The sequence below is a fragment of the Cicer arietinum genome, chromosome 6 (assembly GCF_000331145.2).
Source record: "Cicer arietinum cultivar CDC Frontier isolate Library 1 chromosome 6, Cicar.CDCFrontier_v2.0, whole genome shotgun sequence".
Lineage (NCBI taxonomy): Eukaryota > Viridiplantae > Streptophyta > Magnoliopsida > Fabales > Fabaceae > Cicer > Cicer arietinum.
The window spans coordinates 59,672,949-59,695,053 of NC_021165.2; the positions used below are offsets into that span (position 1 = coordinate 59,672,949).

General features: G+C 29.4%; 2 protein-coding genes across 2 annotated transcripts; both read right to left on the minus strand.

Annotated features, from left to right (window-relative positions):
• Positions 1–625: 625 nt before the first annotated feature.
• Positions 626–5,929, minus strand: LOC140920802 (aspartic proteinase 36-like). The gene is made up of 6 exons (XM_073369641.1): positions 5,801–5,929; positions 5,389–5,645; positions 2,750–2,879; positions 2,507–2,594; positions 956–1,081; positions 626–876 (listed from the first exon to the last, which is right to left on the minus strand). Exons 1-6 carry the CDS (start codon positions 5,927–5,929, stop codon positions 626–628), a joined length of 981 nt encoding a protein of 326 aa, XP_073225742.1.
• A 4,806-nt stretch (positions 5,930–10,735) lies between these two features.
• Positions 10,736–14,956, minus strand: LOC101515637 (uncharacterized). Its single transcript, XM_004513999.4, has 3 exons — positions 13,900–14,956; positions 12,266–12,784; positions 10,736–11,712 (listed from the first exon to the last, which is right to left on the minus strand). The coding sequence occupies exons 1-3, from the start codon at positions 14,752–14,754 to the stop codon at positions 11,602–11,604; spliced, it is 1,485 nt and encodes a 494-aa protein (XP_004514056.1). The 5' UTR covers positions 14,755–14,956; the 3' UTR covers positions 10,736–11,601.
• Positions 14,957–22,105: the final 7,149 nt, after the last annotated feature.

Consider the following 22,105-nt stretch of genomic DNA (forward strand, 5'->3'; position numbering starts at 1 on the left):
AAAAAATGACATAAACCATGACAAGCAACACCAATAATAATAACAAAGGCTACATAACAATAAATTAATCGTAGTGTTTGTAAATCTTAATGTTAGCCATGGGCGGGATGGATTGACAGGTCAGGGATGATAATCTCCATCGAAATAACTAAACATAACTAGATAATAGAAAGTGCTCAAAAAGCAGGAAGAAAACAATTCACATACTAGCTACTATTATAACTCTCATTTCCTCTTCTTAGTAGGTGGCTGAACAAAAACAACATAAGAAGCATTTTAAGAACCCGACTATTAGCAATATCAACTTTTACATTCAATTGAAAAATCATTTAATTAAATTAACAATTTTTTTCGAAGACCATATTGATTTAATCATGTTTTAAACATAATCGCTTGTGGGGTGTCATGTCAAGTAATTTTCAAGCAATTAAATTTTGTTTCCTATCTTTCAACCTAGCATATTATAACTCTACCAAAAGCAAAATTGATAAATTTTATAATTATTGATTGTCAATTGACAATAATCTAATTGTACAAATTTTATTCTATAAACTCCTTTTAAAAATATCTTGTATGCTTCTTTATATCAAATTGTGTAATATATGGAAAAAAAATGACCCACAAACTACAAAAAGAAAATGAGAAAAACAGTGCTGAAGAGAACATACTTTGATGGAGCAAGTGGACTATAGACAATACGTGGCTCCACAACCACACCAAGAGCTAGAATGCCTCCCCCATTGCCATATCTTTTCAAGCAATGAGAAAAAGCATTCAGTATTATTTCACGTGCTGACAATTGAGACACAACAGACAAAGGACCAGGTTCAATCCCAAATATTCCATCAAACACTGTTGGTGTCTCAATCAAACCTCCTGCAGTTCCATGACAGCAAAAATGATTTTGGAGTAATAAATAATGCATCAATTTCTTTCTTTCTTTTACTCCACCAACCGTTGTAGTCATCAGGGCCGTCACGGCCGCAATCGTGCAGCCACGTCGCGTGGCGGTGATCTGACGCTACGCAAAACGTTGTTGCGTTGCAGATCAGGGTAGTAGCCGTCGCGACCTTGATCGCGGCTGATTTGCGGGGAAGACAAAATGTTTTATGAATAAAAAAACGCAACAGTAAATGCAAAGGAAAATGTTGTAAATGCCTTTAAACCATGGTTGTTAGGGGAACACAACAGATTGTGAAGTCATAGTAGTGGCACTCTTCTCACGCCGTCGTCGGCTGGTTATTTTGGTTACAGTCATGTGTCATGGGTCGGGTCTGCAACTCGGTTTATTAAAAACAACAGTTTCACCTTTTTTTGGGTACATTGGGAGCATGTAGGTAGGAACTTATTGTGTCATGCAAACTACCTAAATCCTGTAGTACTGCCAAATTCTTGTAGCTTATAGAACATAGTTTTAAATGAAGGGATAAACTACATATGCAGATACAACATCTAGAAAGCCCAAGCAGTTTGCAGGGGAAAAGCAGAGTTTAATGACATATGTTTATCAATTTGTAAAAATATGTATATGCAAACTACCTAAATCTTGTAGCAATGCAATGAATTATCAAACGCAGTACGACCCTGTCAATATTTGCCTTGTAGTTTAGTTAGATGCTCTACTGGTTTAGTGGCAAATCATTGGATATGGATTCCATATGGTCGGGAGACTATATTCACTCGGATAGCACATCAGTGACTATTGGATCAAGATTTCAAGGTCTAGATTTTAAGTTCGGTATTTTGGAAAAAAATGTAAAAGTTGGTATGTTTAGTGAACTGCCTGATTTTAATTGAATCATCACTGATGGACTTACTCTGTGAATGCGTAGCATCCCAACTACATGGAATCCATTTCTTAAGCCCTCACTTCCAAATAAAGGTTTTATTCACATATTTTCATTGCAGCATCTATGAACTTCATATACATCTATGAATTGTCTTTACATATCATACATGAGTTACATAAATCTTTCTTTCACCAAAACTCTACCATTTTATAAATTCATAATTTGTAAATAATTCAATGCCAAAATTCATATTAAGTATTAGTATTAACAAAAACATTAGAATGAATGCAAAAACTAAGAGAGAAAATAAGAAAATCCTACTATTTACCAATTCTCCAATTTATTAAAAAGTTAGCCTATTGACAAAGCTTGCATGACCAATTTAACTCCCCCAACACTCCTCATTCCGAACATTATCTATAATTGAATCCTATAGCCTTTTAGCATAAGCTCCCTTGACCCGCCTATCCAAGTCTAATTTCTATATGTTTCAACATACACACAAATTTATAATTGTCCAAAATAAATAAGCATAACGGTTTCTCACCTAAAAAAGACAGTGGTTGAAGAGTTTACACTAGAAGGAGAAGGCTATCCGAGGATCATGTGAAAATGCAATTCATCAGGGACATAAACACACGAGGTAGTAATATTATCTTGATACCCATAGGGGTATGTGCACTGTTTAATTGGAGGAAGGCATCAAACATCCACACTTTGAACTTCGAAAGGGCATAGACGGTTCCAACAATAAATCAATGCAATTGTGGCCGAATTTATCGTGTCAAAGAAATTGAACTTAAACTGCAGAGTACACAACACAACAGGAAACAAATATTAAGCTTCAAATAAAAATAGTGGCTCCCAAGGCAACAAAACAAGTACCACATCATAAGTAAGTGGTACTACAATTAAGTATGCATAGTAAAAAAGAAATGATGAAAATTGAAACTCCTTACCCCAAGTCCATTAGATCGAGGGCAATTATCACATGTATTGCAACTAACCCAGAAAAGGTCGCATCCTGTATCAATCAACACAATATATTCCTTTGATGGAGTTCTGAGCTTGACTATTGTGGTGTACATCCTAAAAAATAAAAATAAAAAATAAAAACCATCAATTATTAATGAGATCACACTCCCTCTTATTCCATACAAATAAAATGAAATTAAATTCAGATTTTTTTGGATAAATTGAATTTGTAATACAATTATCAACATCTAAAAATAAATAAATTAAATTCATTTTCCTCTCTAATTATACTACACAACATAAGAGAGAAAAAAAAAATAACGCGAGAATAACGTGGGATTAGAATAAACTAAAGTTATAAATCAAAGAGTTTTTGGGAGAGATCATTGGCTCTATCCATACATCGAGTTGCCTTGGACGGGGAAATTGACTGCACCATGCAATATTTTTTAGTTGTGAGCTCTGTCATGAGCTCTCAACGTCTCCATCTCAACACGATGGTTGAGCAACACGACCCGGTTTAAAGGGAGGTAACCGGTACATATCATGGGTACAACAAGGATGACCAAACAACATGCCAAAAATAATTGGTTAATGTAGAAATGCATTTTCGTTTAAGGTTAGAGAGTAGAAAAAGAGTGGTGGTAGAATTGGAGTGAAAATTGAAATATAATATAGTAAAGCAAGAGAGAATGATAATGTGAATGATTATTAAGATTAACAATGGAGCTATTTATAATACTCAGTGTGAATGAATTAAGCTAAAATAAAGAAATGAACAATGTAAATGTAAATAATGTAGTGCTCACACTAATTGATCGATCACCTTTCACTTTGCAGCTCATCATATCAGTAAATTTATTCTTCAAACTTCAAATTAACTAAAAAAAACAAAATGATGAATTGATGATAGCTTTTAGATATGAAATCAAATTAAGAAAAAAAAAATTTAAATAGAAACTTGTAAGTAAAAATAATGTAGGTTTGAGATGATACTCAACTTTAAAGTGAAAAAAAAATTAGAATTCATCAAACACTAATAAATAAATTTATATTTATTTTTTTAATATTTATAATATTGGATTTTTCACAATTTTATTTTACCATGTGATGTTAATATTTTTTTTTTTTTTGTATTTTTTTTTTGTATTTTATCAGCTAAGAAGCATGTGACAAGAACAAAAACAAAAACAACATAAGAAGCTTCACAGGGTAATATAACAAAATAATTTGTAATATAAAAAAAATAATAATCAAACCATTCTTTTACAGGGTGGTTTTAAATACATGGATCAAGTAAATCTGTAAATTCAGATTCTAGATTGATATTTATTTTTACATCTCCTTCAATGATTTACTCTATATTTTCCTTTTTATATATCTCTAATTACTAGACTATCATTTATATTTTGTTGTTTTTAAAAATCTTCTCCATACATCCAAACTTACTTATATAACATTCCATACATTCACCAACTTCAGTCACAACAATTTGTTAAGGGAGGCTTGTAGGTTACTTAGCTTTTTTTGTTTAACATGTTACTTAGTTTAAGGAAGGCGTGAGATAAAGCAATAACTCACGGAGAACACAACACACATACAATGTTAGATGGCTTTCAACTTGTTTTCAAGTTTCAAAAACTGAACATGCAATTTCATGCCACAAGTAATAAATGTCATCTAAAATTATAATTCTATTTCATCCAACTATCAATTCTTGGTTATGTTTCTTTCCATTTAGCAAAAGGAAAATAGAATATGAGCTTTCTTCCTTGTCAACAGAATCCCAATAATGTTGATTAGATTAAATCCTTTAGTACTGCCAAATCCTGTAGCAATGCAATGAATTATCAAATGCGGCACGACCCTGTCAATATTTGCCTTGTAGTTTAGTTAGATGCTCTACTGGTTTAGTGGCAAACCATTGGATATGGATTCCATACGGTCGGGAGACTATATTCACTTGGATAGCACATCAGTGACTATTGGATCAAGATTTAATGGTCTAGATTTTAAGTTCGGTATTTTGGAGAAAAAAAATGTAAAAGTCGGTATGTTTAGTGAATTGTCTGATTTTAATTGAATCATCACTGATGGACTTACTCTGTGAATGCCTAGCATCCCAACTACATGGAATCCATTTCGTAAGCCCTCATTTCCAAATAAAGGTTTTATTCACATATTTTCATTGCAGTATCTATGAACTCCATATACATCTATGAATTGTCTTTACATATCATACCTGAGTCACATAAATATTTCTTTCACCAAAATTCTACCAATTTATAAATTCATCATTTGTAAATAATTCAATGCCAAAATTCATATTAAATATTAGTATTAACAAAAACATTAGAATGAACGCAAAAACTAAGAGAGAAGATAAGAAAATCCTATTATTTACCAATTCTCCAATTTATTAAAAAATTAACCTATTGACAAAGCTTGCATGACCAATTTAACTCCCCCAACACTCCTCATTCCGAACATTATCTATAATTGAGTCCTATAGTCTTTTAGCATAAGCTCCCTTGACCCGCCTATCCAAGTCTAATTTCTATATGTTTCAACATACACACAAATTTATAATTGTCCAAAATAAATAAGCATAACGGTTTCTCACCCAAAAAAGACAATGGTTGAAGAGTTTACACTAGAAGGAGAAGGATGTCCGAGGATCATGTCAAAATGCAATTCATCAGTGACATAAACACCCGAGGTAGTAATATTATCTTGATACCCATAGGGGTATGTGCACTGTTTAACTGGAGGATGGCATCGAACATCCACACCTTGAACTTCAAAAGGGCATAGACGGTTCCAGCAATAAATCAACGCAGCTGTGGATGAATTTATCGTGTCAAAGAAATTGAACTTAAACTGCAGAGTATACAACACAACAGGAAAAAAATATTAAGCTTCAAATAAAAATAGTGGCTCCCAAGGCAACAAAACAAGTACCACATCATAAGTAAGTAGTACTACAATTAAGTTTGCATAGTAAAAAAGAAATGTTGAAAATTGAAACTCCTTACCCCAAGTCCATTAGATCGAGGGCAATTATCACATGTATTGCAACTAACCCAAAGAAGGTCGCTTCCTGTATCAATCAGCACAATATATTCCTTTGGTGGAGATCCGAGCTTGACTATTGTTGTGTACATACTAAAAAAAAAAAAAAAAAACCATCAATTATTAATGATATCCCACTCCCTCTTATTCCATACAAATAAAATGAAATTAAATTCAGATTTTTTTGGATAAATTGAATATGTAATATGATTATCAACATCTAAAAATAAATAAATTAAATTCATTTTCCTCTCTAACTATACTACACAGCATAAGGGAAAAAAAAAAAGAATAATGCGAGAATAACTTGGGATTAGAATAAACTAAAGTTATAAATCGAAGAGTTTATGGGAGAGATCATTGGCTATATCCAAACATCGAGTTGCCTTGGACGGGGAAATTGACTGCACCATGCAATATTTTTTAGTTGTGAGCTCTTTCATGAGCTCTCAACGTCTCCATCTCAACACGATGGTTCAGCGACACGACCCGGTTTAAAGGGAGGTAACCGGTACATATCATGGGTACAACAAGGATGGCCAAACAGCATTCCAAAAATAATTGGTTAATGTAGAAATGCATTTTCGTTTAAGGTTAGAGAGTAGAAAAAGAGTGGTGGTAGAATTGGAGTGAAAATTGAAATATAATATAGTAGAGCAAGAGAGAATGATAATGTGAATGATTATTAAGATTAACATTGGAGCTATTTATACTACTCAGTGTGAATAAATTAAGCTAAAATAAAGAAATGAACAATGTAAATGTAAATAATGCAGTGCTCACACTAATTGATCGATCACCTTTCACTTTGCAGCTCATCATATTAGTAAATTTATTCTTCAAACTTCAAATTAACTAAAAAACAAAATGATGAATTGATGATAGCTTTTAGATATGAAATCAAATTAAGAAAAAGAGATGAAAATGATGACAATAATAATAAACACTATGTGTAAAGAGATAAAGAAAGATGTTGAGTAAAAATAATAAACAACACTATGTATAATGACTCACATCTTTACATATCAGAAAAATTTGTTGTGTATTAAAAATAGAAAACACATTTCAAAAGGGGTTTAAGAGAAATAGACAAAAATGTAAAATGCACATTAGTGAAAGTAGATTCCTCTTGCTTTTGCAAGTGGGAGATGCAGTGGCTCACCTCTGTTCTATAACCTAACGCGTGGAAATGAAAGTGGAAGCTCTGGTACCCATGCAAGGACGATTTGTATTGCTCTGCCAGAGTCGCTGTCAAGCATTTAGGGTTCGCCGTCACCACCTATGGTCACCCATGTTAAGAAGAAGAAAGAGGAAATCACGGGTCACCCACTTTCACCCAAAAAAAAAAATTTAATAGAAACGTGTAAGTAAAAAAAGATATAGGGTTGAGATGATACTCAACTTCAAAGTGAAAAAAAAAATTAGAATTCACCAAACACTAATAAATAAATTTATATTTATCTTTTTTAATATTTATAATATTAGAATTTTAACAATTTTATTGTACCATGCGATGTTAATATTTTCTTTTTGTATTTTATTGACAAAAGACATTCGTATTTCTTTTTGTCTTAAGACACTTGTGTTTTATTATTTGAGAATTTATTATTCAATCCATATGTAAGGTAAATGACACATTGTAAGATTTAAAAAATTTAAGTTAATATTTATTTAAATTTTTAATAATTCAAAACAATATAATTTTAATAAGTAGATTTAAAAGTATTTTGGAACATAACTCAAGTCGAAGAGTCGTCAATGTCGTTATCCTGAAGTCTTGGTCTAGGGTTGAATTTTTTTGGGTCGTTTTATGTATTATTATATAAATTTAATATATTAAAAATAATTAAATTAATAATTAATAATTAATAATTAATAATTAATAATTAATAATTAATAATTAATAATTAATAATTAATAATTAATAATTAATAATTAATAATTAATAATTAATAATTAATAATTAATAATTAATAATTAATAATTAATAATTAATAATTAATAATTAATAATTAATAATTAATAATTAATAATTAATAATTAATAATTAATAATTAATAATTAATAATTAATAATTAATAATTAATAATTAATAATTAATAATTAATAATTAATAATTAATAATTAATAATTAATAATTAATAATTAATAATTAATAATTAATAATTAATAATTAATAATTAATAATTAATAATTAATAATTAATAATTAATAATTAATAATTAATAATTAATAATTAATAATTAATAATTAATAATTAATAATTAATAATTAATAATTAATAATTAATAATTAATAATTAATAATTAATAATTAATAATTAATAATTAATAATTAATAATTAATAATTAATAATTAATAATTAATAATTAATAATTAATAATTAATAATTAATAATTAATAATTAATAATTAATAATTAATAATTAATAATTAATAATTAATAATAAATAATACATTAATAAATAATAAAAATAATAATTCATTATTATTATTATTATTAAAATTATATAATAATAATAATAAATAAAATATTATTATTATGATTAAAAATGATTATAATTAATAATAATTTAAATTAAAAATAGTAAATTACTTTATACATTTCAAAGAAAATACATTAAAAATACTAATTAGACAATTGTTTATTTAATAAATTAAAACTAATTATAATATTTTAAAAAACAAAATGCTAATAAATAATAATAATAATAATAACAATAATAATAATAATAATAATAATAATAACAATAATAATAATAATAATAATAATAATAATAATAATAATAATAATAATAATAATAATAATAATAATAATAATAATAATAATAATTTGCTGCTTACCAAATTGTACAATTTGTGAGTAATCAATTTACTCAAATTAATTTGATACTTTTCAAATTTGCTACTTATCAAATTGAACAATTTGCGATTAATCAATTTGTTACCAAATTGTACAATTGATTAATCTTTTCATTAATTTTCTCATTGGTAAAATTAATGATTAATCACAAATTGTTAAAATTAATTTTCTTATTATTAAATATGATTTGGTTAATTGATTAATTTTCTAATTAATTTACAAATTGATTTAATATTAAAAAAATTAATTCGTGTAATTGGTAAATTGAATCTGCATTAATTAAATATAATTTTATTAAATTCATAACTTTTAAAAGTTTATTAAAATTATAATTATAAAAGATGTATTGTAAGTTAAAAGTTATACAAAGAATACTTTAAGAATGCATCTAAATTTTTTTCAATAACAAATCTGATGAATAATTTATAGATTCGAAAATTGTGAAGCTTATAATTCTCGGATTGGGCTTTATCACCTAAGTATGTAATTATTTTGGATCAAAAACTAATTATATTTTCAAACTTTTGATTTAACTGAAAAGTACCATATTCAAAAAATAACACTAAGTAATCTACTATAAATATAATAATCTAACCACTAGGAAAACTATATTACTACACTCTTTAATTTTAACATTGATGCAAGTTATAGGGACAGTACAGTCATTTAACCTAATTTTTAACTATATGAAACTGCAGAAATACAGTAAAAAAAAGCTGTAGAAGTATTGTTCAATACACAAAATTTGCGGACAATAATGAAATAAGTATTTAATTTATTTTTCATTTACTTGTTAAAAGACATAGACTTGATTTACGTACAGGAAAATTGTATTATTATAAATATAATAAATCTAACCACTAGAAAACTACATTACTACCCTTTTTATTTTAACATTGATGAAAAAAACGCATGATATATTTTTGTCATATATAAATATATAAAAAAAACATGAGACTAAAATTTGTACCTGATACATAAAAAGTTTGGGAGAATTTTTTACCATTGATACATAAAAAAATATATCAAAATTTTTGTAACTAATAAATATAAAAAAAAACATGTGACATATTTTTATCACTGATAATTATTAAAAAAATAGATAAATATTTATCACTAACATATATAAAACACATAATAAATATTTCTCAATAATAAATATAAAAAAATCATGAGACAGATATTTGTCATTGATAAATATTTAAAGAAAACACAAGACAAATATTAGAGCTCATTCATATAAAAATATTGCACAATATTTTTCATTGATAAATATAAAAATTATAGGACAATAATTTATCGCTGATACATAAAAAACAATAGACAAATGTTTGTCAACGATAAATATAAAAAATTATGAGATATATTATTTGTCATTGATAAATAAATAAAATATGGAACAAATATTTGTCAAATATAAAATTACACATTAAATATTTATCATGATACATAAAAAAAAATGAAACAAACATTTATCATTGATAAATATTAAAAAACACGGGATAAATATTTATAACTGATGTATAAAAAATACGAGAAAAATATTTATCACAGATAAATATAAAAAATTACATAATAAATATTTGTTATTGATGCATAATAAAACACGGAACACATAATTACCATTAATATATATATATATAAGAATAAATATTTATCAATAATACATACAAAAATACAATATAGGATTAGATCGTGGTCAAATATTTCCCACTTATTATTATTTTCAATTTTATTTATCATCATTAATTATAATAATTTAAATCATTTATCTATAGTATAAATAAGAGATAAAATATTTATTAATTATTTTTAATTATTATCTAAGAGAAAAGTGTAGTAAATTTACCAGTAAAAAATACAAAATCAAATATAAATGACTTCACTTAAAACTCAGTTTTAATCATATTTAATTTAATAAACAAGTTCATTCATAACTTGGCAAACACATTCAAACACAACAAACATATAGGCTAGAATAAAATGAATTTTAACTTTGAAACAAATTAATAGAGCTTAGTAGTTAGACTTAGAGATGACCAAATGAGAACCTAATTCACATCTCATGCATTAAAATTTTAACTAACCACTTTCAGATATTTCTGACTTTCTTTACAAGATATAAATCGGAATCATATCTCATGTGCATAAAAAGTATCACCTTTGCAACAAGCAAACAGTTATAACACATTTACAAAATTTCAAAATGAATCTCCAACTAGCTTATAGCCTACATTGAGAGTTCAGACATGATGGTCCTCTTTGGGATCACAACCCAGCGTAAAAATTGTCCTTTGGTTGAGAGGTTACCTCACTCCAAACATTGGAGCTTCCATGAAACTTTGTGAATCAAAAGTGTATATGAATACACTAATAATATGTACAACTGCAGGACAAAAAGCCATTTGAAAAATGCAGCTACATAGTGAATCGAAAAAACAAGCCACACAACTCAGACGAGATGTGAGTCACAACCAGTGACAGGTTATTGACCGATTTTCAGGTTATTGATCACCAACATGATCTATAGTTATCTTTGAGTACATATTTTTCTTCGGCAAATCGATCTACAATCTTTCTTAACCGCAAACAGGACATAAACTTAGTGTCATATTGCTTGCAGTCCTATGGAGGTGTCCCTTGTCGAATGACATGTCAAAGTTGATTGCAAACCATGAAGGTTGAAAGAAATCTTTTTTACACATTCCATCCATCTTTGAAACCAATAAAAAGGTTCAAGTTCTAAATGAGTATCCTATTGAAACAAGGTTCTGAGATCATCCTTCGTGAAGATGCATCATTCAACCTTATACCAGATTCAACGTCGGACCAAACTCCATCAAGCATTCAAGCTAGTGAAAGTTTCAAAGCTTTCAAGGGTGGCAACTCACAGAAAATAATATTATGTTTCCATGGATATCAGTTCATCGATTTCACACCGTCTAATATGTATACTGATTGATTCATTTGAATATGGCAAAACGTTGCAGCATTGACGACGAGGAGCTTTCATCTGTGCAAAACCCAACAACCACAACATAAAGTTAAATACTATGAAGCACATATATTGACACGGAGACCAGACACGACACGACACTGGTAATAGTTTAAGAAAATGAATTTTTTGAATGTAATCTAGGTGTTGGCGTCGTGTTAGTGTTAGGCATTGACACGTGTCAGACACCACACACGTCTTTGATCAGAAATGTTAGTGCTACAGAGGTTAAATATCTTGAACAAGAATGCATGTAGACATGGGAAACCAAAAACAATTTCGAATTTTAAAGGCTTAATTACACTTAGTCCCTGTAGTTTGAGCTATATTTGATTTTGGCCCCTCTAATATTTTTTTCCAAGGGATTTTAGTCAACCCCGGAGGAATTTGAGAGTTGTAAACAAATGAAAACGGATGGAAAGACTTAATTGAAATAATTGAAAACTTAAGGGACTAGAATCACTCGAAAAAAATTACAGGAACTAAAATCGCACGCCTCAAGCTAAAGAGACCAAAATTGTAATTAAAATCAATTTTACAACAATCATTTATAAAAAGAAATTAATAATACCTCTTCAATGCTAAGATCCAGCTTTCTTGAAAAAACCTTGATCTCCCTCAGCTGTATAGGATTTGGTTTAGAGCACTTCTTTTCTACATGCCTACTGTAATTGCTCCAAATGCCACTTTTATCAGATCTAACACTTTTCAAGAAAAATATCAAAGGCCTTTTGCAAGGATCTCTAGGATAGTCTCTTGTGTCGAACATGAAATTGGAATGAACTTTCCTCCATGGCACAAAAGTTCTTTTCACCGCAAGTAGATCAGGTAGAAGTACATTTCCTTGATAAACCTGGATAGCGAAACCCCAAGAAACTGAGAAAGTCAAAGATTTCGAACGATCATAGCAGACAGTTTGCTGCAGAATCCTCGCAGGATCAACATTTGCAGCTGCGATAAGACGTTCCAAGGATTGTGTTCTATTCATGTCAGGAAAGAGAGGCTCTGCGGCGTCCATGTGATGAAGGGATAACAAAGGCGATATTGGATGTGCAGCCAGCATCCCAAACAAATTCCCCCGCATATCTAACTGGTATAAGAAATATAGTGTTAATTTTCTTCATAAGTTGTAGGAAAGAATTGAAAGATAAATAGAATGCTCAAGCAGCCTAAATGATTTCTTGCAAAAGTAATGAAATTTGATGTCAAGACAATATACACAAGAACTTACTAAGCACGGATACTGACACAGACACCAGACATGACACTGACAAGTCGACCCCAGTAATAATTTGAAAAAATAAAGTTGAATGTAATCAAAGTGTCGGTATCTAGCACTGACACGTGTCAAACACCGAGACACACTTTCTATCAGAGCTGTCGGTGCTACAGTGTCAAGAACTGCCTATGAAATTTGTGTAAAATGCCAAAGAAATTAATAAGATGAGGTCTCAAACCAAATAACAGAAGTGTTATTCGTTGCATACCTCAAATGTGCACAAATGACAGAAGTACAGTTTAAAGTCGTAGTAAGTAAACATTAGAGTAAGATTTGAATTTAGCCCCTCAAGTATCTATTACTGGCTCTTTTATTTAATCTCTAAAGTATACTAAAATAATTAGTCTCTAAAATATACGAAAATCAGTCCAGTTAGTCTCTTTTGTATACTTTAAGTACTACTCATTATTTTTATATACTTGAAGGACTGAGTAGAACAGAGACTGATACTTGCGGAAATAAATTGAGGGTTTATTCCAAACATTATGCAGACAAATCGCAACATATTAGAAAAATCATTTCTCATAGATGCCAAATAACAACTTAAAGGCAAGCTCTCCATTTCCTACCCTATTTTCACTTCCCACCTTGTCCAATTCCATTTTCCATGTTTCCACCAACTCCAACAAGCATAGCAAAAGTGAATGAAAAACAACCCATACATATTGGTCTCAGTCAAATAGTCTGATGGCAGTGTGATAGCCACTTTTAACAACATTAATACCAACCAATCTATAACTAATTTTTTTTTTCTTAACCCTCTGATTTTCAAGAGAGAAAAACCCTAGCAATCCAATACTATGTAATGATTATCCAGGGCAAGGTTCAAGTTGTAAGTGAATGACATATATATTAATTTAGGTGAATCTTTCACTACAAAATGCAAGTAGATAGTAACTAATAGATTTAAAAACAAATTTATATACCTGATGAAAGCCAGGTTCATGTGTTAACATTACACCAAGCTCAGCAACACAAGAATAGATCCTAGCATCACTTCCATACAAAAACCCATACCTCCTCAAACAAGAATCCAAAACCCTAGCTAAAACCTTACCAAGCGAGTAACTAATAGCAAAACCCCCTCCTCCAAACGCCATCTCAAACGAATACATCGTGTTCTGTTCATAGCTTTCTGAATTACTCCCAATATAAAACCACCTATCATGATCATACTTCGAAAGTGTCCTCACCACATTCTCCACAAAAAACACCGTGTCGTCGTCGCCGAACACGAACCACCGAACATCCGATTCGTTTCTATCCACCGCCTCCTTCACTACCCTCGCCACACGGATCGCCGACCTAAGTCCTCCCTGTAACGTGTACGGAAATCCAGAAGCATCGCCGGATATCACCACCGGCGGCGACGTCGTAGATATATTCGAAGGCGGCGCGTCGAGAAAAGCAAGGGCGCGTGTCGATTTAGGTGAATACCAGAGATTAACGTAGGACTGACGGTGCGGCCATGAGAGAGAAGAGGAAGCGACGGCGAAGAGAACATGGCGGCGCGTGGTTGGTGAAAGACGGGAAACAACAGCGGCGGGAGATAAGTTAGTTGAGTATGGGGTCCACATAATTAAAAGGAAATAAAAATTTAAAAGTAAAGAAAGAACTAAAAGGAAAGATTTGAATGAAGATGTTAGTGAAGTTCTAAATCTGAAAAGTGTAGAACTAGAATTAGAATTAGAAGGCATTGATGATGTTTGTGATTGTTGTTGTTGTTGTGTGTTCGATAGAGGTAAAGTGTTTGATTCTTTTTTTCTTCGATGGAACATCATGACTAGTTTTTATTATTATTAATGAGGTTAGACTTTAACTTAGTTGAATTGAATTTTTTAATTAAAGGTAAGTGGGGGATTGTAAGAGTCAGTTGAGTTAAGGTGAAAAACAGGGATATGGTGATAGTGACAAAATCAACCGTCAAGTTATGGTTACTTTTGAGATAGAAACAGCAGCAGGAGCAGCAACTTGCTTGTTTTTTATTAATGTTTTGGCATTTGTTTTGTGTTTGTTAAGGATAGCCATGGTCCGTGTTAGATGCTGCAAATGTGCGACAACGAAGGATTGAACCTGGACTGTTTCTTTCTTCTTGAATTGGGTTAACAATAAGCCCATACACAACACAATTGGTGATGGGCTTCAGGTTCATCGCTAAGAAATGAAAACTTTTGGATCTGTTTTGTACCTATAAAATTTTGAATTTTCTACCAAGCACCTCCACCTAAACCTGTCACTTCAATATCTATATGAACATTTTTTTTTCTTTTAACTATCTATAAAATCCTCAACTTTTTTTATCTCTCATTTTTCCACCTCCTCCTTTGGACATTTAGAGAAATCACCTTAACTTTCGAATCTTTCTAAATCTTTGAAACCAAAAAATAAGTGATACTCGAATATTTCAAACTTTTGAAATAGAAAAATTCTATAATTTCGAAATGAAAAATTTCCAGAATATTAGACACTTTTGAAAGTTTCGAAAGATTTGGTTTTGCTGAAAATTTAGAAGTTTAATAAAAAAATTAAAATAGTTAAATTTATGTATGAGTAAAGTTGAGGGTGGAGATTCTGCTACAATATCGACTATAGATTCTACAGATATATTCACGACTGATCAGGTAATCTTAATGATAATTGATTTTATAAGTTTTGGTTTTGAATGTATAGATATATATTGATGGTTGATTTGAAATATATTTTGCAGATATTTTCGTCTCGAAAAGTTGTATTCAAATGGACAAAAACAATTGGAAGGCAAAATGGAATAATAATTATTACCATTCGATCTGATACAGCTACCGAAAAGAGAGGAAGAAAAGAAAAATTAATTTTGAGATGTGAAAGAGGTAGAATATATAATACATAATTAAAATCAACAGTAATTTGTTATGACAAGGAAAACTGTCCATGTATATCGTTGAGTATCAGTGAAGGATGAAAAATTAGTGTGCATTGTGGAACACACAATCACAATTCAGTAAATACTTTAGACGACCATTCATATTTGGGGCGTTTAAATGAAGAGGAGAGAAAGTTTGTTAATGACATGACAAAGTTAATGATAGACAAGATCAGGTAATGGATTTATGGAAAAAAATTGTATTTTCGATTAATGTGGATGAGTATGATTGTCACTTGCAATATTTTGAGCTAGTATGTGCCGATATTATTCTTTTTGTTGATTATGTTAAAAATTCATGGTTCACACCTTCCAAATAAATATTTGTCTTGGCATGGACCAATAGAGTGATGCATTTGGGGAATACAACGTCCAACAAGTGCTTTTAAATTATGATTTGTTTTGTTTTTGAAATATGATTTAGTAATTTATGTATTTTATGTATTTTATTTTAATTTGTGTTATTTAATTTATTTGTAGAGTTGAGTCTGCTCATTAGAGATTGAAAAATATGTTGCAAACTAGTAATGGAGACTTGTGTAAAAGTTGAGATGTTGTGAATATGATGTTGAAGAACCAAGTGTTTAACATCAAATCGTATTTTCAGAAAACCATTATCGATGTTGAGCATGCGTATAATTCATCATTTTATCAAAGATTGCATCACTGTGTATTAATGAAATATTTTAAAAAATTAATAAACAATTAAAGTGGGTAAAAATTGTAGGTACTGACAAAACAAAATGTGGTTGCTCAATCAGAACAACTCATTGATTACTATGTGCTTGTAAGTTGGAAAAATTGTAGATATCCATTAATTTTATCCCTTTAGATAGCATTCATGTTTTTTTGAGAAAATTAAGCATGAAGCATGAATTGGAGAAAAAAAATATTTATCATAATATGACTCTTTAGAAGAGTGGGAGACAATGAAAGCATACAGGAAGATACAAAATATTGTTGGTTAAAGGATACTCAGGGCAAAGGTGTATGAACTTGTATTTCCATATACAACAACAACACGTTCGCCACTTGATAAAGTAAAAACCAAGGGAGCTACTGAAAAGAGAAAATAATTTGAGGCTCCTCGTGATCCTTCATATTGGGAGTATGTTGATGTCTCTCATGGATCTCCAAAGTAACCATATCAAAATTCTGCAAAGCAACCATCTCAAGAATCTGCAAAACAACCATCTAAGATACATTTTCCTACTTTTATTCATCAATATATTGATGACATAGTAGATGTTGTGATTGATGGAAATTATGGTTATCATGCAATTGCAACATTATTAGGTTGGACGAAGAATTTTGGCCTTTAGTTCGAACACAATTGGTCAAAGAGATCAATCTACATCAAAATCTTTATTCCAATATTTTCAATGACAACGTTGAAACGGTGCAGAACTTATAGTTTATAGTTTGGATGCTCAAGAAAAAGATAAGTGGATGACTATACCAGAGTTGAGTTACGTGATAACAACAAGATATAATATCGTATTGGTGTCATTGTCTCGTAATTTGAACATGACATTCTTTCCACTGAATAAATCACCATCAAAGTATTCTTCTCTTAATTCTTTAATAACAATCATATTTGTCAATGAAAGTTTTTGGTTACAGGTAAAATTTATGATTCATAGTACTGTTTAATATTAAATTAATGTTTAATATTATCTTGTTCAGATAAATTAATGTTTAATATTTTATTGTCCAAATAAAATTGAAGTTTGATTGTCTTTTGCTACTTACCTCACAAAAATAGGGAGACTTTTGTAGTGATTGTGCAAAGACGTGAGAAATAACTTACGTAGAATGTCTTAAGCATCGTAAACACATAGATCTATCATTTATTAAATCATCTTGTATTTTATTAAATAAAGATTAGTGTATATGTGTGAAGTTTTCAAATAATTATATTTCTTTTTTGGTATCGAGTTAAAGTTGAACTTTTAATCATTTACTTATAGCATAGATAACACAAAATATTGATATTATAATAGACATTCATTATACAAAAGCTCAAATAACACAAATAAAGTTAGAAAAAAAACTTTGCCTATCAAATTTTTCTTGTTTAAAATTTTCAATAAACAAAAGCCCGATTTCAAAATTTTCAATAAACAAAAGAAAAGGTTTTGAGAAAAAATTTTACTTGCTAAATTTTTGGTAGACAAAATAGCCATTTTCAAAATTTTCAATAGACAAAATAAAGTTAGAAAAACTTTTGTCCATCAAATTTTTCTTGTTTAAAATTTTTAATAGACAAAAGCTGAATTTCAAAATTTCCAATAAGCAAAATAAAAATTGAGAAAATATTTTGCTTACTAAATGTTTTGTTTTCAAAATTTATGGTAGATAAAAAAATCATTTTCAAAATTTTCAGCAGACAAAAAGAAAGTTGAGAAAAAGTTTTGCATATCAAATTTTTTCATTTTCGAAATTTATGATATGCATAAGAAAGTTGGAAAAAAAAGTTTTGCTTAACAAATTTTTCGTTTTCAATATTTTTAGTAGACAAAATAAAAATTTAGAAACTGGAAAATTCATTTTTAAAATAAAAAATTTTGAAAAATAAATTTTTTAATAGTTATTTTGTTGATCGAAAAATTTAAAAATAAAATTTCTCAATAGAAAATAATAACCGTAAAATTTATTTTTGAAATTTCTGTTTAACAAAATAAATATAGAAAAATTTAAAAATAAATTTTGATTCAAGAATTGAAGAGAAAAAAAGTTACTTGTTTTTTATTTTCTGTGAATTGTTTGGACTTTTTGAAAAAATTAAGGACAAAAATTAAATGTGAAGGTATAGATCGAAAACTGAGATACAAAATATAATTTTCCTATGATATAAGTAGAAATAAACTTGTAGGAACGTTTTACTTTCTACACCTAAAGTTAACACCACATTTTGATAAAATTATCATTTTACCATTTTTTTAAAATAAAAATTTACAGAGTCGGAATAACTTTAACTTGGAAGATTTTTTTAATCCGAAAATTTTTTTTTTTTTTTTTTTATACACTTCAGAAAAAATTTAACTTTTATATGATAAATCTACAAGATATTTAGTGTATTTTCGTCATTTCAATGCCAATTATTTTACGTATTTATGAATTAGAGAATAGAAATTAAAAAAAAAGAAATTATATTCTTTAATTTAAAAATTTGTAAGATTTAGAAATTTATAGGAATTTCATATTTCAAAAAAAAAAAAAAGATACATAGAAAAGTTGTAATTATAAATTCTGTTATGTAGAATGATTAACACCCATAAAATCATAATAAATATCGTAAAAAAAATTTAATTTCAGAAAATTTTCATATTTATAATTTAACCAATGACATATGAATAATTAATACATTTAGATGGTTCTAAATCATATAATTATATATAATATAATTCAAAATATGTTAAATCGTCGTTTTTTAATTCAAAAATTCGAATGAAAATTAAAATTGTCGACTTTTAAAATAAAGAGATCAATTTCATGAATTAATAAAAATAGAGTAACTAAAACTATAATTAAACCATAATTTTATAAAAACTAAAAATTAAAAATAAAATCTCAAAATTTTATAAAAATTAAAAACTTATTAACATGAAACTAAATCAAACAAACCTTTAATACCCGATCAGTTTAGACTTTTAGTAGTTATTTGATTTGTCTTGTTGACTAGTTAGTGTTCATAGCAATTTACTTTTTCAATATTAATTAGGTAAATTTTTAGTACCTATTCGTTTGATTGGGTACCCATGTACCTAAAACAAAAATTAATTCAAATTATAATTTATTTAAAGGTTAATTAAATATTAAATAATGGTTTGATTTTGTGTAATTAGTTGTTGGGGTACTGTGTACAACCAAACTCTAAAATTGGAAGAGTGTTCGCCAATTAGCTTATGAACTCTCAAAGCACCACTTATTTTTTTTTGGCTATCATTCAATAAATTGTATTAAAACAAAAGACTGATGTTGAAATGTAATAACATATAGTTATTAATAGGATTTAATTGGTAATATTTTATAAAGTATTAAATGGAGGGTGTGATGTTTATTGAAAATTTATATTAAAAAATTATAAATAAATGATTTATACGTGCATGATTCACTTAAACACTTAAATAAGATAAATTTCGATATAGATGTAGATGGAAAAAAAACTTAAAAAAAAAAACTAAATAATAATAATTTTAGATGAAAATAACTTTAAAGAATTTATTTTTATTTGCAAAATAAAATCACTCTAATATAGAATAACTTAAAAAAGTTATTAGAGAAATTTTTTTGCATGAATTTGTTAACAAAGAAAAGAGAAAGCAAGAGGAAGAAGAGAAACAACCACTCTAGGGTTTCATAACATAGAATGAACCAAAACTACCAGTTAATAGGGTTACAATGAGTATATATATAAAAGAATAGAATTGTCTAGAATTGTCTAGAATTGTCTAAAATACCCTTACTACTAATATATAATAATATTATCTAACATCTCCCCTCAAACTCACGATGCATTAACATGGAGCATCGAGAGTTTGTCAACTAAAAAAAACGAAAACGTTTAATGGAATGCATCTTTGTGAACAAATCAACAATCTGTAAAGAAGAAGAGACAAACGGTAGAGTAATGATTCTATGCTGAAGATGATGACGAGAGGGGTAACGAGGAGGATCAACAATCGCAAGAGGTGGTTGGACAGCCGGGAGGACAAGAGGGATGTCACCAAAGAAGAATCAACAATCAAAGAGAAGAACCAAGCCAACAAAAAATCAAACCGAAAAAGGAGCGACCAAAAAAAAGGAGCAACAACCATATCAAAATCAACAGATAGGAACAACCAAAGAAGTAGCACCACGAAACAACCATATCAAAATCAACAGATAGGAACAACCAAAGAAGTAGCACCACGAAACCAAATCCAAACAAACCAAGGAGCAACAACCATATCAAAATCAACAGATAGGAACCACCAAAGAAGTAGCACCACGAAACCAAATCCAAACAAACCAAACCAAATAGAACCAAATAAAACTAAATCATATCAAACCAAACTAAACAAAGAGAGAAGCAACAAAGCAAATCACTAGAGAGATTAGCAATCAAACAGAAGAAGCAACAGACAGAGCGACGACACAGAAGATCAAATTTTCAGCCTCATCCAAGTATCCAACCCTTCCTAGAAGGTCAATCATACAACCATAATGCTCAATCTGAGGCACAATTCCAAATCTCTCCATTTCTTTGAAGCATCTTCTTCCTTCCTCTACCAAACCACAATGGTTGCAAGCAGATAACACACTAGTCATTGTTATCTCATTCGGTTCAAATCCTTCCCGTAACATTGCTGCGAATACTTCTAACGCTTCCTTCGCACAACCATTGACACCATAACCATTTATCAAAGCATTCCACGACGATGTATCTTTTTCATTCATCTCCTCAAAAAGCAATTTAGCTTTTCCAATTTCCCCACATTTTGCATACATATCAACCAAAGCATACACATGAACATCTTCATCAAGTCGGTTCCTTTGCACAAACCCATGAATCCAAACACCCAAATCCAAAGAACTCAAATCAGCAACAGCAGGAAGAACACTCACAACCGTCACTTTATTCATTTCCACATCCAAACGTCCCCTCATTTCCCAAAACAACTTCAACGCATCGTGCGGTCGTCTATTCTCACAATATCCCCTAATCATCGCATTCCAACTAAGCACATTCTTGACAGGCATACAATCAAACATAACCCTAGCCGCCACAACATCATCATCCTCACAATAACCATGAACCATACTAGTCCAAGAAATAACATTCTTATCCTTCATCTTATCAAACAAATCCCTCGCCAAATCCATACACCCCATTTTCACATACCCATCAATCATAACATTAGAAGCAACAATATCTCTATCAGGCATAACATCAAAAAGCTTCCTGGCCTCACTCATATCCCCACACCTAGCAAACCCAACAATAACAGCAGTCCAAGAAACCAAACTTCTCACAAACATTTCAACCAAAGAAGTCCCAACATACAAATTAACACAAAACCCATTTTTCAAAACAACACAATGAACCTCCAAACCTTCTCTCAAAGCCATACAAATAATGAGACAAACACAATCACTGAGACAAAATAAATTAGGGATAACCTGGTGCTGTGCGAACACGATTTCTCCCCCTACAGACGTCGTTTTACCGATCCAACCGTTGAAGA

Excerpts from the sequence above, each read along its gene's own strand:
- LOC140920802 (XM_073369641.1), bottom strand. The coding sequence starts at position 5,929 with ATGTACACAACAATAGTCAAGCTCGGATCTCCACCAAAGGAATATATT. Across the intron at positions 2,595-2,749 it reads CTCGATCTAATGGACTTGGG|TTTAAGTTCAATTTCTTTGA; the intron begins GTAAGGAGTTTC and ends TGTACTCTGCAG. Across the intron at positions 1,082-2,506 it reads ATGCCCTTTCGAAGTTCAAA|CCGCGATCAAGGTCGCGACG; the intron begins GTGTGGATGTTT and ends CCCGCAAATCAG.
- LOC101515637 (XM_004513999.4), bottom strand. The coding sequence starts at position 14,754 with ATGATGTTCCATCGAAGAAAAAAAGAATCAAACACTTTACCTCTATCG. Across the intron at positions 12,785-13,899 it reads ATGAACCTGGCTTTCATCAG|TTAGATATGCGGGGGAATTT; the intron begins GTATATAAATTT and ends TTCTTATACCAG. Across the intron at positions 11,713-12,265 it reads TGGATCTTAGCATTGAAGAG|ATGAAAGCTCCTCGTCGTCA; the intron begins GTATTATTAATT and ends GGTTTTGCACAG.